General features: G+C 39.1%; 1 protein-coding gene across 1 annotated transcript in view; it reads right to left on the bottom strand.

Moving 5' to 3' along the window:
* The window catches only part of TTC1 (tetratricopeptide repeat domain 1), a 55,657-nt gene that overhangs the window by 11,479 nt on the left and 26,918 nt on the right, over positions 1 to 17,260 (bottom strand). The window contains exons 3-6 of the mRNA XM_007171441.3: positions 9,647 to 9,707; positions 8,294 to 8,406; positions 4,802 to 4,838; positions 298 to 446 (exon numbers count right to left, since the gene is read on the bottom strand). Of these exons, the coding sequence (XP_007171503.2) occupies positions 298 to 446; positions 4,802 to 4,838; positions 8,294 to 8,406; positions 9,647 to 9,707 (360 nt within the window). The remainder of the gene's footprint in view (positions 1 to 297; positions 447 to 4,801; positions 4,839 to 8,293; positions 8,407 to 9,646; positions 9,708 to 17,260) is intronic.

Below are 17,260 nucleotides of genomic sequence, written 5' to 3'. Positions count from 1 at the left end.
CAACTAAACCAGGCACCTACAAGTAGACAAGATTTCCCTAGTCCAACAATGAAATAAAGTTCTTGTCAACCCTAGATGTTAAAGGTTTACACAGATAACACTTTTAGAATGAAGATTACATAGTGCACGGTACAGTGGGTGTGTGGCCACCACTTCAAAGTTCTATCTCCCATATATTCTGATAAACTTCTCAAAAGCTTAGAAATGGCATATAGTTGTGTCTCTAAGGATTATTTAACATTCACCGAGTAGCAACACAAGGAATAGAAAATATTTTTGTAAAAAAATTAGGTTTACCATACAAGCTTCTCTTGCTTGATGTACTGATGGGTCTTTTTCTAGTATGGATTTATAGTCTTCCAGGGCTTCATCCAGCTTGTCAGTCTTCTCGTACAACTCCGCTCTCCTCAATATTGCCCTGATATAGCTGGGGTTTAACTGAATTGCTATAAAAAGAGAAGAAATAATTGTCACCATGAGGAAAAAGGGCCTATACATCCTCAGCTATATCAAGTTTCTTTATTATTCTCCATGGGTCCATAAGGAAAAGTTATTTGTCAAAGGACATACCTACAGTTGGCAAACTTCTTCTGTAAAGGGCAGATAATAAAGATTTTAGACTTTGTGGGACAGACCGTCTGTTACAACTACTGAACTCTGCTATTGTAGCATGAAAACAAGCACAGACGATGCATAAGCAAATAAGGTTAGGTGTATCACAATAAGCCTTTATTTATGGATACTGAAATTTGAAGTTCACATAATTTTTATGTGTCTTGAAATATTACTTCTCTTTTAATTTTATTTCCAACCATTTAATGTAAAAACCATTCTTAGCTTGTAGGCTGTAAAAAAGCAGGTGGCATGCAGGCTGGATTTGGCTTGTGACTGTAGTTTACCAAACCCTGGTCCATACTCAAGTTCTGCTTTCCACCTACTTGTCCTTCACCCACTTCAGAACAAGCCAAAACACAGAGCTCAAGGCACAGTGAAAAAGTAAGAGGGAATTTGAAGTCACACATTAAAAAATTGAGGGAGAACTTTGGTGGCAGACTCTGCTATCATTCTCTCTTTTCTAGGCCTCAGCTACTGAGGTCGTGCCTTGACTCCTGAGGTTACATTTTTAGCTAAATCCTCACTGTTCCTTCAAACTCCCGCTCTAACACCCTTAGATCACTGGCACATAATATCCTCTCCTTTTTCCAACAACAACCCTTCCAATAATCCAGTGCCCACGTTTTGGTTCAAGTATACTACAGTCTTGTATTCTTTTTTGAGTTGTTTCTTTCTCTGTTAGAAAGCAATATCATGGCTCTAGAACTTTTTTTCTTTTCAAGTGATATACTCGCTTTTAAATTCACTCACGCTTTCAGTAACTATTTATTTAGTACCTAATATATGCACCTAGTGCAGTGTATCTCTGGAGTATACTAGTGGCAAACAGAACAGACTACGTCCATGTTCTCATGAAGCTTTAAGCTATTCTAGGAGGCAAGAGAAGATGGCATACAAATAATTTCAGATAGTTTTGTGCTGTAGAGAAAAGTAAAACAAGGTGATGTAAATTCAAGTGAAGAGGGGAATAAGTAACTTTAGCGAGTGGTCAAATATGAAAAAGGATTATTTGAGGGAGGCCAGCCATTTGAAAAGCCGAGGAAGAGCACACAGGAAAAAGGACTAACAAGAGTAAAGGCTCTAAAGCAAGAATAACTGTGACGTGTTTGCTGGTGACTAGGTAAGGGCTGCGGCAGAGATGAGATTGAAGATGCGCAACAAGCAGGTCACGGAGGCCTTGCTGGCCAGGGAAGGGAGCTTGGACTCTTTCTTAAGTGTGATACGAAGCCACTGGAATGGTTTCAAGCAGATTAAGAAGATTAAGACATAATCTGATTTACAGTTTTAAAGGATCACTTTGGCTACCGTGTGGAGGGGACGAGGGGAAGCAGAGACAGCTGGGACGTCACTGCAATGGTCCAGATGAGAGAGGATGCTGACTAAGCTGCTAACGTGGAGACGGAAAGGAGAGGCCAGATTAAGGAAACGTCTTTGAATCAGAGCCCAAAGGATTTGCTAATCAATTAAGCCATGTGGAATGAAAGAAAGAGTAATCCGGGATGACTCCAAAGGTTTTCGTTTCAGCAAGTAAATAATGGATAATAATGCCATTCATTAGAATGAAAAAAACTAACCTCAAGTTGTATTCATGCATGCATGCATGGGGACTGCGGAGGCACCAGAGTCTGTTCTGGGCACGTTAAATCTGCAATGCCTACCAGACATCCCAGAGGAGATGTCAACTTTGCAATGGGATACAGAGCTCCAGACTACAGGGCAGAGCCAAAAATATAAACCATAGCATAGAGATGGGTTATTGAAAGTTGCAGAACTAGAAGAGATCACATAGGGAGAAAATATAGAGGGAAAAAAAAGAAGAGGGCCCTATAGATGAAGAACTAGGGACTTCCAAAATGATGAGGCTGACAGAGAAGCCAGCAAAAGAGACTAAAAAGGAATAGCCAATGCAACAGAAGAAAATGAGGAATGACACACTGTGTTAAATGCTTTTGGGAGGTCAAGTAAGATGAGGATAGAGAAGCAACTACTGAACAAGAGGAAGTTGTTGGTGACCTTTACAAGAAGGGTTTCAGGGGCATGAATGAAACAGAAGTCCAAAGGATGCGTGAGGAGAGAATGGGAGAAGACAAAGGAGACACAGTAGGTATAGACAATCTTTCAATGAAGCAGACCAGAGAAATGGGACAGGGGTTGGAGGGGGATACTGGTTCAGGAGAAGGTTTTCTGGAAGAACCCAAACCTCAACATTCCAACTTTACACGCTGTCAACCTCCCCTTAGTCCAGCACATCATATTCTCTTAAAATATTCCCAACTACATAATACTCACAGGAAAAAAAAAAAATACTCCAATGACCTCTACTACATCTTTTAAAAAACTGAACCCCCTAATTTACATTTTAACTCAGATACTGCCCCCTTCTCAACTAGTGGATAGCTTCTAACAATGCAAATATGTATTGAAGAGAAAGAACTCTTCCCATGATTACTTTTTTTTTTTTGGCCACGCCTCAAAGCTTACAGGATCTCAGTTCCTCGACCAGAGATTGAACCCGGGCCCTGGCAGTGAAAGCACCGAGTCCTAACCACTGGAGAGCCAGGGAATTCCCCATGATTACTTTACAAAAACCTCAAATGTCAACTTTTCACTCTAACTTGTGATTTTCTTTCTCAATCCATATAAACAGAATTAAATTAAACTTTATTTATGCCAAGGCTAAAAGACCAAAGGTGACTAGCATTAAATACTCTTCCATATAACTGGTAGTAATGAGCTCCAAATATGACCTTAGAAATAAGCTAAGTCCTTTGCCAGGGTTTATGCACTGAGTGGGCATGTGTTTGGGGGGTTGGTGGGAGGAGAAGGGTCCTTAATACAAATAAACCATACTAGTGTCAATGTATTTGGCCTATGGGTTCAACCACCCATATGCAGCCCATAACAACTAAGTATAAGCACATGAATACTGATTTAACCAAATCCAAAAACAAATCTGGAAAACACTTTGGTTGGAAACACTTTCCTCCCCCTTCCTTTCATTTTCTTGGCTCCTACACTGAGAGTTACAGCTAGAAATGAATTCTCTTTCCTAGTGTATACCCTGCTAATCAGGCTTACAAGGCATTTTCTCACCATTTGGTTACAGAGAAAAGAACTGAAAATCAGAAATTTGTTCCTAATTTAAACTCTTCAAACCCACACATCTCACACAGATTAAGGTCAAACACCTTCTTCCAAACAAAACAGTACATTCAGAATTAGTTGCAGCCCAAGATAAATAGATCAGAAGAAGTTTGCTAGATTCTAATGTAGTAACAGTTTCATTCAGATACTCTATAGAAATACCAAGTATAAAGAAAAGAAATCCAGTAGAGAGGGTGACTAATTCATGTTAAAAAAAACCTAAAAAACAAAACAGAAGAGGGAATTCATGCTTGGTCTGAGAGTGGGATTAGATAATATATAAGGTTCTTTCTAACTCTATGATTCTCTCAGAGAAAATGTTATCCAAAGGAGGAAAATGGAAAAAAAAACAACAACAACCCACAAATTACAACAGTAGTAATTAGCTAGAAAGACTCATGAGAGTAGCAAGATGCACGGAAAATGATTGTGTGTTCTCCACACCAAGACAAGACAACCGTCTGGCCTATCAGTAAATCTGTGGAAAAAACAATGGTGATCTATGTCTGGGGCTGTCTCTATCAGTTGGTAGAACGAAAAGACCATGATGGAACTCAGATAGCAGAGGCTTGATTCATTGTGTGGAACCTGAAAGGATAATTAAAATGATGGCAAGGAGGTCTGGATTAAGTACTACATCTGAAGAGAGTACCAATTCCCTAACAGCAACTGCCCTTCCAAACACACAGATTCAGGTACCCCAATAGCAGCTAACTAAGATCTTCAACTTCAGTTTCAAAGGAGAGTAATTTGGACATACAGGGAATAAACTCTGTTTCTGTGGCCAAGGTAGCCTGGAATTATTCTCCATATATTTACCAATACAGGATAAACTGACTGAACTATCCATTCAAAAGCATGCTTACACTAAGACAACTACTGTGCAGTACCTCTAAGAAAGGCCGAGAGCTTCTTCTTTAACTGCCTCAGAAGAAGAGTACATGTGTACAAGTACACACCTGACTGAGAGCCTCCTTATTTGCTTGTCTAGCTGAGGTAATGCTTTTGTATGTTAACATGCAACAAGACCAAAAAGCTGTACCTTTGCTGCAGTCACTGATGGCCATCTCTTTCTTGTCCTAAAAGGAAACAGATCATTAATATGTCACCCTAATTCTGTCTCAATAGCCCAAAGGCTCAATGACATATGCTGATCATTAATAATTGCTTATGGAGATGCAGAATGCTTTTCAAGGAAATAACACCAAAACATGCATGTTACTTCCAAGCTAAAATTCAAACTATGCTCACAGCTCTAACTTGAAAGCCTCCTGGTGACAAATTTTTCAAGTAGCTTCTTCCTAAAGTATCTTTAAAGACTGTTGCAATTGACTTGTTATATTTGCAAGACACTTTACATTAGAATGTTGACAGTGAGAAAACTTTGTGATCAATTAACAGGGCAAATGACTGATATATGAATAACTGAATTAATAACCCTCCTCTTTGGCTAGCTGTTATATATCGCACCCAAAGTGGTATCTTGAAAATGTATACAGATGGTCCATCTACAGACTACTGTATGGCTTGTCGTGTAGTCTCAGTTATGAACCTTAATTTATCCACTGATGAAACAAAAATACAAAACAATTCACTAAATAAGATATCTAACTAATTTAACTTGCTGAATTGAGAAGCATGGCACAGTGGAAAGAACACAGGATATCAAAAGAACTAGATTCTAGTTTCAGCTCTGACACTAATCTGCTATTTAACTTTTCTAAGCTCTAAATGTCTATTTTCCCCAAATTAGAAATTTTCTACAATGTTAGAGAAATGTTAGTTCAAATAAACGTTCAATACTTCCATAATGGCTACTGTAGCAAATGCCAAATATTCTGCAGAATATTTTAGAGCAATGTCTACCAAATTGAGTTTCAGGATTCAATCAGAAACAGTTCCAGGATGGGGAGTGACTGCTTAATGGGTTTCCTTTTAGGGTCATAAAAAAAATTTTGGAACCAGACAGTGGTGATGGCTGCCTAACACTGTGAATGTATTCAGTGCCACTGTGAATGGCACTGAATTCTATACTTTAATATGGTTAAAATGGTCAATTTTGTAGCATGTGTATTTTACCCACAATAAGCAAAAAAGGTTCCAGAGTCATTTGGGAAACACTAACTATATTATCTCTTCCAGTGTTCATCATAGCAATTCACATATTAAAAACTCTAACAGGAAGTCCTGTAGTAAAGAAATCTGTAAGTCAGTATTTCCCCAACTTATTAGATTTCTATAAATCTAAGATTCAACTTCATATTTTAAACTGAAATAGGAGTAAGTCTTTATAACTTTTAAAAATAATTAATTAATTTATGGCTGCGTTGGGTCTTCGTTGCTGCGCATGGGCTTTCTCTAGTTGCAGTGAGCGGGGGCTACTCTTTGTTGCAGTGCGCGGGCTTCTCATTGCAGTGGCTTCTCTTGTTGTGGAGCACAGGCTCTATGCACACGGACTTCAGCAGTTGTGGAACGCAGGCTCAGTAGTTGTGGCTCACGGGCTCTAGAGCGCAGGCTCAGTAGTTGTGGTGCACGGGCTTAGTTGCTCTGCGGCCTGTGGGATCTTCCCTGACCAGGGCTCAAACCCGTGTCCCCTGCATTGGCAGGCGAATTCTTAACCACTGCACCACTGGGGAAGTCCCAAATCTTTATAACTTATGTGTACAACTGCTGTGGTGGTATTCTTTGTGCCCCCAAGTAACTACTTTTAGAGCCTATTTTTTTAGGGCTTTGTCTGCTCTTGTGTAGTCAGGCCTAGAGCTGAAACTCTGTCCTAACTCCAGTTTGCCTTTTCCCTCTCCAGACATGAAACATAAAGCTTGCCCAGGCACACCCAGTCAGGGATGCTGAGCCTGCAAACTTGCCTTTCAGAAATTCTTCTTAAAGTAGTTAACCCATCACTTCCTTAAACTCAGAACATGCTCCTTAAATCACTTCAGCACATTAATTCTGAAAGTCTCCAAGTCTATAATTTTAGGATCTTTTAAAAATATTAGGAATGCAAGTTAAAAGAACAAAACAAACAAAAACCCCACTAACAAACCTATCCTTTGTTCAGGAAAGAGTCACAGAGCAACTCTCTTTCGAGTTCTCCTCAGCTGTGACAGACAGAAGACTAGCAAGGCCATACATTTTCCTAATTCAAGAACCAGTCGATCATACTAGCCCAACACGAGCAATGCCAGTAACTTGGCAATTGTGGGAACAAAGAACCCCAAAACCCAGGAGCCAAATGGGTGTGGTGCGTTTTCTCTGACACTGAAGGTATCCTTGATCTCACTTTACAATGACAATTTCCAGTCTAGGAATGTGGCTAGATGTCTCCAAGAGGCAAAAGTGAAAGATCAGAATTTTCCAGCTAAGTGTAAAAACTGTTAGGTGTGAATTCTGATCGATGGTAGAATATATTAATGACTGTTGTTTTAAGTAAACTTAAAACAGTTGTTTTATTTCGCTTAATACAAAATGTCTGTTTGTATACTCCAGAATTATTCCTTCTCTCATGCCACAGGAATCACTCTAAAAAACTTCACCTTGGACACTGAATCCAATAACAAAACATACAAGTCTGGGTTAAAATAAAACTTTTTGCATGTCCGAATATTCAAGCACACCCCCACCCCCCTTTAAAAACCCTGGCCATCCAAAGTGACTTTGGTAGAAGCACTAGAGAATTCCAGTCAACATCAAAAAAGAAAGTGATGTAGATACCTGATCTAAACGAACAGAAAACCACTTCACCCAGTCTTGGGTCTGCTTCGTAGTTGCTTAAAGGTGTGTTAAAAAACCTACCCTTTGTGCTTTGAATACAAGTAGTCACAGTTAAACAAGTGGTATTGTTTTTTTCAAGCTCTCATCATTTCAATCTGGCAAGATTTACTATGTTGACTAAATAGGAATATCAGACAAATCACAAATCTAACTTTTGTTATCCAGCACAATACCAAACAAATATATTTACACTCTCATCTATTCTAAATTCACCGTTACACCAGGTTCTCAATCCTTTGGAAATACAAAATACCTTTGAACTTTCCCTGACACCTACTTTGCATTTAAGCGTACCTCTCACCCCAACTCTTGGACGTTTCTCCCTATGTCCACACTTTCAACAGAAAATCAGAATCTCAGGGATAAGCATCTTGAAGTCCAGTTTTAAGCACTGTTTCCTATCGCTTTGGGTCTTTATCTAGAGTTCCAGAGGCCTAAAATAAGCAGCTGTAGCTATTCTAGGAGATGCACTAGGCTCTTTGCTTCATTAACTTGCCCTAGTTTGGTGGAAACTTTGCCAGGCTTCCTTCCATGAAAGTGTTCACTCAGCCACTTTAATGAGGAATGTGAACAGTAATCTGACTGAAGTTTTTCAAAATATTTTTTCTATCTTCCCCGTGCCCTTTAAATCAGGGAAATATATGGGTAGGAAAAGAGAGGCAGCAACTTTAGAGCCCCTACGCTTGTTTCTGGAGAGAAGCTATACTACGAAAACACTGTAAGTTCATGTGCTTCTTAAAAAGAAAAGGTCAAAGATACATACCTGTTTCATCCTTGCAGCAGCTCTATTTGAAAACAGAATAGACCTGTCTTTCTGGAAGGAGGATGGACACATCTGAAGGGCTCGACTGTAAGTACTTTCAGCTTCTATATAATCTGAGGATAAGGTAAAATATGAGAGGTCGTTATGATTTTATACCTGATATCACTGTATTCCAAAAGATCTCAGAATGCATAGCTTTCCATTCACGGGACAAAGGTCTCCAACAGAATGCTCTATATGTTCACCTTTCATTTGGCTTATCAATTTAGTAAAGAGTTTTGAAAGGGGATTAGGGAACTGGACAGATGAAAGAGACTGAAATCTGGGATTAATGGCCCAGGATGAAGAAAAAAATTCTATGTATATATTTTCATTAAAGACATTGTGCTTTCATGGAGTCAACCCCACTGAAACTGCTTCCATGAAATGTTTGGAGAAACATTTTATAGAGCGAAAAGCAACAATGTAAAATTCAGCAGTTGACTAAACACCTTAAAAGAGAAAATGGTGATAAATTTATATATCCATTGCCACACAAAGAATTATGGTCAGGGTACTAAAAGAAAAATTGCCTACTCACTCCTTTCTCAGATTTGAAATATTTAATACTAAAATACAAGGAGATACGTTTTCAGAGAACCTTTAGTTTTCTTAGAAAAAAAGAAGTGATGATTGCTAAACCAGGATATAAGAAAACAAAATTTTTTTAACCTAAAAATAACTAGGGGAAGATGTTACTACTCCTAGATTTCTAAAGCATGCACACTCTGAGATGTGATAGAATTTGATCATAAGATCAAATAGTTCCCCCAAATTATAAGAACGAACCCCACTTATTCCTAAGCAAATATAGGAAATGCAGAAGGAACATCTCTCTACTTAAGGCATCCACAGAAAAAGGCACATGAAAGAGCAACCAAAGTACAAGCAAAATCCTTCCCTCGGCCACACCGGATGCACTGGGCCAGTATTCACAGCACTGTCACAGGTGAGTAACGGGGACCCTGTTTTGACAGCAATGCAGCAAATAGCCTTTTAACATTCCAGTTTAGAGTTTCCCAAAGCAAAAACTCAAGAGTTTTTCCTCCTAATCTCTGGGTTTATAGACAGTAGATTACAGAAAAGAAAAACTATGCCTGTGCCTAGAGACACATGGTAACTGGTCAGTGTCACTGGAGAATAATTTGGACCTGATAAAAAAACAAAATTCCAAGGTGTTGGGAGGCAACAGGGTATTATTAGCAGTTTAGGTCTGCTAGTTGTTTCCAAATGTTCTTTGGTGTTTCTTCACAGAATCTACAAAAGAATGAGGAGTCAAGACGCTCAGCATCAGTGCTGAAATAGGTATCTTACCTCCTTTCTTAAACTGCTCATTTCCCTCCTCCTTTAGTATAGAGCTCTCTTCTCTCCTTCTCTGAAAGAGATCAGAGAATGACATAAATTCTCACAATATTATGATAAATGAACAAAAAGGTCAGCTTTCATTACACATTACGCTATTCAATAGGCAGCAGCTTGACTTTTGAGAACTGGGTCAGTTTTATCTAAATCTCAAACATACAGAAAAAAACACATGACCATCTGGCTAATCATCAAGTGAATTCTTGATGTTTAAAAGATAAAACCCAGGTTTTCTATGTTTCTAGCTTTTGCATGGAACAGTAATTTCTATTTACTAAAAATGAAACTAAGTACACCCACTGGTACGCTTACCATTACAAATTCAAATTCTAGATCTGCTACTTATTAATTGTAGAAGATCCTGGACAAGTTCCAGATCGTTCTGAGCCTAGTTTCTTCATCTAAAACTTAAGGTTTTAATAGACTTATGGATTAATGTGATAATTTATGTAAAACTCCCAAAACACCGACTGGCAAATAGGGCTCAATAAATATGAGCTATTATTTTTCTGTAAAACAAATAATGTAATACTTATTTAGCTACAATTGCAGTTTGTGTCATAAAGGTGACATACAGTAGCCAGCAGAGCACATTATGGAGGACAAGTCTTATTTGCAGGGTCAGGCAGTATGCAGTTAGCAGGCTAACACAGGGAAATTTGAAGAAACCCAGAGAAACCTCTCTCTTCTTAGCTTCTTCTAACAACTCAGAAATTAACACAGATGGCCAAGCACTCTTTGAACTCAAAGGCAGAGTGAATGTTATTCTGTAGAGCAAAGATGACACGTGCCGAGTCCCTATGTGCTTTCAGCCCTGAACATCTTAGCAATATGGTCGGCAGAAGCAGAACTGGCAGCAGGGTCTGCCTGCCACCTTTTGACAGCATTTTTAAAAAAGAGAGAATCTCCAAAAATCTCTTCCTTCTTTCTTGAAGCTTCTGACTAAATAAAAACTTCAAAGGGAGGAAATAAAGTTAGCAGGGTTTTTCATCCACAGTACAAACTGGGAGCCTAAACAATTGGTACTCTTAAGATTAGGAACTAAACTAAAAATGTTATGTCTCTGGAGATTTGTAAATGAGCTGTTGAGACCAGGGTGCTTTCCAAATACCTTATTACCATACTCTGGATGAAACAGAACACTTGATGAATCTCAATAAAGAAACTAAAAGGTAGGTATAAACTGAATTTAGTTTTTATGACATCTACTAATGTTCAGCAGACACAATAATAATTCATTTTAAGATATAACATATCTGAAGAAGGACTACTCTAAGGGAATACAGGAAAAAATAAAATGGGTAGTGGTGATGGCAATCAAAACACAAAAATGTGGCCACATTTACCTAGTACTACCCAGGAAGGAGGTGCTTGAATTATAATATCCTCTGTTGTACTGGTCAGGATTTTTGGATGCTAGCAAAAGGACTATCTTAGGCAAAAAAAAAAAAAAATTAAGGGAATATTTACTGGAAAGCTACTGTGGGGCTCACACAATCAAAGGGAGGCCTAAAATATAGGCTTAGAAAACAAGCAGGACTCAAGGCAGCTCTGTTAAGTCAAAAAGCAAGAAAACATTAAGTGTCTTTTAGTGGAAGAATCTGGCCAAAATAGGACTGTAAATAGCAGCCAATAAATCCTAACCATTCCCCTTTCTTTGTCCTGATCCAGATTTAAAGTTTTGGTCAGAAGCATCCAATGAGCCAAGCATAGGTCACATGCCTTGGCTGTCAGAAAACAGAGTGAGGGAATCGGGGGATTGACTGGCACTCAACATGATTACAGCACAGGGGAATTTCCTCCACATGAGAAAGGGGATTTGATGCTGGAGGCCAAGAAAACCCCATAACAAATCCAGTTAAAAGTTATTTCAACCCCAAATAGATAAAGCAATCTTGATAAAGATAAACAAAGCTGGAGGCATCATGCTCCCTGATTTCAACCTATATTACAAAACTATAGTAATTAAAATGGTATGGTATTGGCATAAAAACAGACACACTGATCAATGAAACAGAACAGAGAGCCCAGAAATAAACCCACACACATGGTCAATTAATTTACGATAACGGAGCCAAGAATATACAATGAGGAAAGGACAGTCTCTTCGATAAGTGGTGCTGGGAAAACTGGACAACCACATGCAAAAGAATGAAAATGAACCACTATGTTATACTACACTCAAAAATTAATTCAAAATGGATTAAAGACTTGAACGTAAGACCTGAAACCATAATACTCTTAGAAGAAAACTAAGGCGGTAAGCTCCTTGACATAGGTCTTGGTAATGATTTTCTGAATCTGACACCAAAAGCAAAAATAAACAAGTGGGACTACATCAAACTAAACAGCTTCTGGACAGCAAAGGAAACCATCAACAAAATGAATGGAAGAAAATATTTACAAATCATATACCTGATAAGGCATTAATATCTAAAATACATAAAGAACTCATACAACTTAACAGCAAAAAACCTCAATCTTATTAAAAAGAAGATCTGAACGGACATTTTTCCAAAGAAGACATACATGGCAAACAGGTACATGAAAAGATGTTCAAAATCATTAATCAGCAAGGAAATGCAAATCAAAACTACAATGAGATATCACTTCACACCTGTTAGAATGGCTATTATCAAAAAGACAAGAAATAACAAGCATTGGCAAGAATGTGGAGAAAAGAAATCCCTTGTGCACTGTTGGTGGGAATGTAAATCGGTACAGCCACTATGGAAAACAGTATGGACGTTCCTTAAAAACTTAAAAATAGAACTACCATATGATCCAGCAATTCCACTTCTGGGTATTTATTTTAAGAAAATGAAAATACTAACTCAAAAAGATATCTGCACCCCCATGTTCACTGCAGTGTTGTTTACAATAACCAAGATATGGAAACGATCTAAGTGGCCGTCAATGGATGAATGGTAAAGAAACTGTGGTGTGGGGCTTCCCTGGTGGCGCAGTGGTGGAGAATCTGCCTGCCAATGCAGGGGACATGGGTTCGGGCCCTGGTCTGGGAAGATCCCACATGCCGCGGAGCAGCTAGGCCCGTGAGCCACAACTACTGAGCCTGCACGTCTGGAGCCTGTGCCCCGCAACAAGAGAGGCTGCGACAGTGAAAGGCCCGTGCACCGCAATGAAGAGTGGCCCCTGCTTGCCACAACTAGAGAAAGCCCTCGCATAGAAACGAAGACCCAACACAGCCAAATAAATAAATAAGCCCGGAGCTCTTTAAAAAAAAAAAAGAAACTGTGGTGTTACATACACACACACACACATATATATATATACATACAATGGAATTTTATTTAGCCATAAAAGAGAATGAACTCTTCCCATTTGCGACAACATGGATGAACCTAGAGGGCATTATGCTAAATGAAATAAATCAGTCAGAGAAAAACAAACACCATATGATTTCTCTTATATGTGGAATCTAAACAAAACAACAAAACAAAACAAAAAACACCAGGCTCATAGGTTGGGGCAGGGGGGTGGGGTGGGGTGGGGTGGGGTGGGTGTGGGAGAATGGGTGAAGGGGTTTAAGAAAAACTAAAAAAAAATTTTTAAATTCTAAAACAATTTCAATTAGGGTAAAATCAAAACCCTATAAATATTAGGGAATTCATTTGATCAATTTTAAATTCACTCAAAACCACACACACATCCATGTATCACTGGCTAATAACGTTCTAACAATGAAATGAAAAGTTGTTTTCACATTAGAAAATATATTAATGCAAGGTAGCATGTTAATAAGTTAAAATAAAAAATTATAGGATCACATGAATAAATGCATCACAGGTCTTAAAGGTCTGGAATGTATTTTAAAAAAAACAGTTATATCAAAAAAATTCTTTAGAGAGGGGCAACTCATCAAGTTATTAGAGTTTAATGTCCATACATTAACAATTTCAATCTATTTTAACTCTAATTTCAAGCTACTTTCTGGTCTATATCTGCTCTCCAGTGCCAACTTATCAGGAATGTTCCATGAACACAGATGAGTCTTTCAGACTGCCAGATCAGGCTCTTGTGAAGCGCGCGCAAGCGCGCGCGTGCGTGCATGCGTGCGTGCGTGCGTGTGTCTCTTGTGAAGTGTGTGTGTGTGTGTGTGTGTGTGTGTGTGTGTCAGGCTCTTGTGAAGTGTGTGTGTGTGTGTGTGTGTGTTTTAAGAGTTTAATCATTATTTGGTAAATTTAGAACATTAACATTTCAATGAGAAAAGCCTAGAGCCAAGGTACACCCAGAAGGAATTATTGATAAGGGCCAGCCTGAGCAGGCAGCCTGAGAAAAGCTCACGGTGTCTTTATAACTAGGCCTCAAAGTTGAACTGGCCAAGAGGTGAGCTCCAGAACGTATTTCAGAGGCCAATTATTCTAAGGAAGGAATTTTATTTTTTTGTCTGATAAATCACAACTCAGTGACCCGTTAAGCAGTAAACCCTGGAAAAAGAGCTGCTGCTTCCACAGATTGTGTAAATTGAGGATTAATTCAAGTATCAATATCATGCTGAATATCTCCCTGGCAACAGCTAAAAATAGCACTTTGAAGAGTAAGCTGTGCTATCTCCCAGCTGTGCCAGGAGACTAACGGGATCCCAGTACAAAGACTAGGATGTATTCTGCTGCCGGAACACCCTCTTTTTTCCAAAGGATGGCACGCACACTGTGTAATGTTATGGAATCCAAGGACAGATTTCATCGTGTGTAAGTCTTACTTAGCATGCTAAGTGCCAGCAGTATTCACACATGAGTGAACTGGTAGTGTTGGTATCCTGCTGCATTACTGGGTGCAAATCTTCCAGGTTCTTTTTTTTTTTTTTTTTTTTTCCAGGTTCTTGTCTAACATGGTTAGGAGCTCTCTCACATGCCTCCACAATACCTTTTAACACATTGAAGAGACCTCACAGGGAAACATCTGTTCTAGAATTGTATTTCCATAAGAATGGGGACAATTCTTACAGGGCTCGTAACTCAGTAGTCCTCCCCATCACTAAAAACTCAGGGAGAAATAGTGACATTACCTTGCACTGTAAATCATCACAGGAACTGCCAAGGAAAACCTCAGAAAGACAATGCCCTTGATGAATGGAGTTTATTTCAACAGTTATTACCACAACTGCAAACTTTTCAGCCTGGCACTCAAAGTTCACTATAACTTACACCAGTATAGCATTTCATTGCTTAACATCTGCTGTCACATACATTAGCTCAGCTCATCTGCTTCCCAAGACAATTCTGAGAGATGGGCATGGAGGTATTTACCTATTTTACAGGTTAAAAAAAAAAAAAAAATGAAGATTCAGAAATCTTTTATTCTTTGCAACAAACTTCTATTCCAACCTACTCAACCTAATCTCCCATTACTACACAAGTCCTCTCTTCTAGACAGCTGGATCTCTTATTCTTCACTCCATTCTTTTGCTTACCTACCCACCTTGGAATGCCATTGTTTTTCTTCTAGATTTCCCTTCCAGCTGCCCAAACCAAATTTTCCTGTTTTCAAAGTCTAGCACAAACCATATCTCCTCCCCAGGACTACCTTTCACTTCCTTCCCCACATGATCTTCCTTTGAATGTAGACTGTACATAATGCCTCTATTTGGGCAACTCAATTCTACCTCACAGGTTGTTTTTTAAAATTATAAGAGGACTTCCCTGGTGGCGGAGTGGTTAAGAATCCGCCTGCCAATGCAGGGGACACGGGTTCGAGCCCTGGTCCGGGAAGATCCCACATGCCGCAGAGCAACTAAGCCTGTGCGCCACAACTACTGAGCCTGTGCTAGAGCCCACGAGCCACAACTATGGAAGTCTGTGCACCTAGAACCCGTGCTCCTCAACAAGAGAAGCCACCACAATGAGAAGCCCGCGTACCACAACAAAGAGTAGCCCCTGCTCGCCGCAACTAGAGAAAGCTGGCACGCAGCAACGAGAACCCAATGCAGCCAAAAAAAAAAAAAAAAAATTATAAGAGAATTTTAAAAAGCACTGCAAAAAGTCTGGAATGTTATAAAATGCTCAGATGGTTTCATGGGTTGAAGAACACTGTACATTCCTTAGGCCAGGGCAAGAGGGGCCCGTCAAGGTCCTCTTCTGACCGCACCCTTCCTCCTGTGGGGCCCCTTTAGACCATGCTCCAGATTTCTTACCTAAGTTTTCTTAGGCCACTTCTAGGATCTGCGTAAACCTTTGCTTGGATCTATCCCCCTAAGGGTGAACTTTGCTGCAGGTGTACATTATATTCCAGGTGCAATACTTTGTACTCTGCCTTCCCCATACCTGGAATCAGCCATTTCTCCAAGGAGTCCTGGATTCTTTTAGTGGGGAATAGCATTTAGAAACTAAGATCTAGGTGTTACTAGGGAGTCACTGCTTTTAGGCCCTCTCAATGAAGATACCCATGAAAATACATCTTAAACAAAACAAAAATCCCAAGAGTCAGAGAATACATACAAGTGAAATCTTCTATGTATGTATTCAAGTAAGTGAATACCACACCAACTCCCACAGTGAAAACTCTAGTTCCCGGTAACAGCAATATATTTACTCATTTGCTCTATCCTACAATAAACAAAAAGGTTCAAAATTACTATATGACTATAACTACCTATAACCTACTACGTAAAGTTCAAGATTTCATTGCAGTTCTTTCCGACTTCAGGATATATTCTACTAAGGGTATACAGCCAGAACAATATGTCCAAAGTTATTGGAATTATCTTCTCTACGTAATCAATTTGATATAGTTATGTTAACATGTAATCAATTTGATATAGTTACATTAATTTGTTTCTGTTTGTAATCCATTTTAGGCTTAATTTTCTTTATTCTTTCTGATTTAATTTTAACATTTGAATGTGTAAAATATTTAAACAGTTCAAAACTCAATACTATGTGGGACTTTTTTTTTTTAAAGACACACTTTTTTTTTTTTTAATTTAAAAAATGTTTTTGCTTGTGTTGGGTCTTCGTTGCTGTGTGCGGCTTTCTCTAGTTGTGGCAAGCGGGGGCTACTCTTGGTTGTGGTGCACGGGCTCTAGGCGCCCGGGCTTCAGTAGTTGTGGAGCATGGGCTCAGTAGTTGTGGTGCATGGGCTTAGTTGATTTGTGTCATGTGGGATCTTCCCGGACCAGAGATCGAACCCGTGTCCCCTGCATTGGCAGGCAGATTCTTAATCACTGTGCCACCAGGGAAGTCCCTAGGTGGGACTTCTGATGTGTCTAAATGAGGAGGTTTCCAAACCCTCTAATCCAAAAGCAACTACAAAACTGGACACAAAGATAAAAAACAACCATTTCAGTGTCCTGGAAATTGATTACAGGATTAACAACAAAGCGAGTAACACTTATTTTAGGAAAAACTCATTTAGGAAATAACCATGAAAATCTGTGGCATACTTGCTAGAGACTGCTCCCCTTTTTCCTCCCATCATTCAATGTGGTAATTCTAACACCACAAGGTAGGTTGTGAATAACCAGCAGTTTCACTGCTGGAGGACTGACTTGATTCAAAGAAGGTGAAATAATCCATGCCCAGTGGTGTTGCAATCTGAGTGGCAAGC

Source organism: Balaenoptera acutorostrata, chromosome 2, assembly GCF_949987535.1.
Source record: "Balaenoptera acutorostrata chromosome 2, mBalAcu1.1, whole genome shotgun sequence".
Lineage (NCBI taxonomy): Eukaryota > Metazoa > Chordata > Mammalia > Artiodactyla > Balaenopteridae > Balaenoptera > Balaenoptera acutorostrata.
This window is presented reverse-complemented; position numbering and strand designations above follow the sequence as displayed.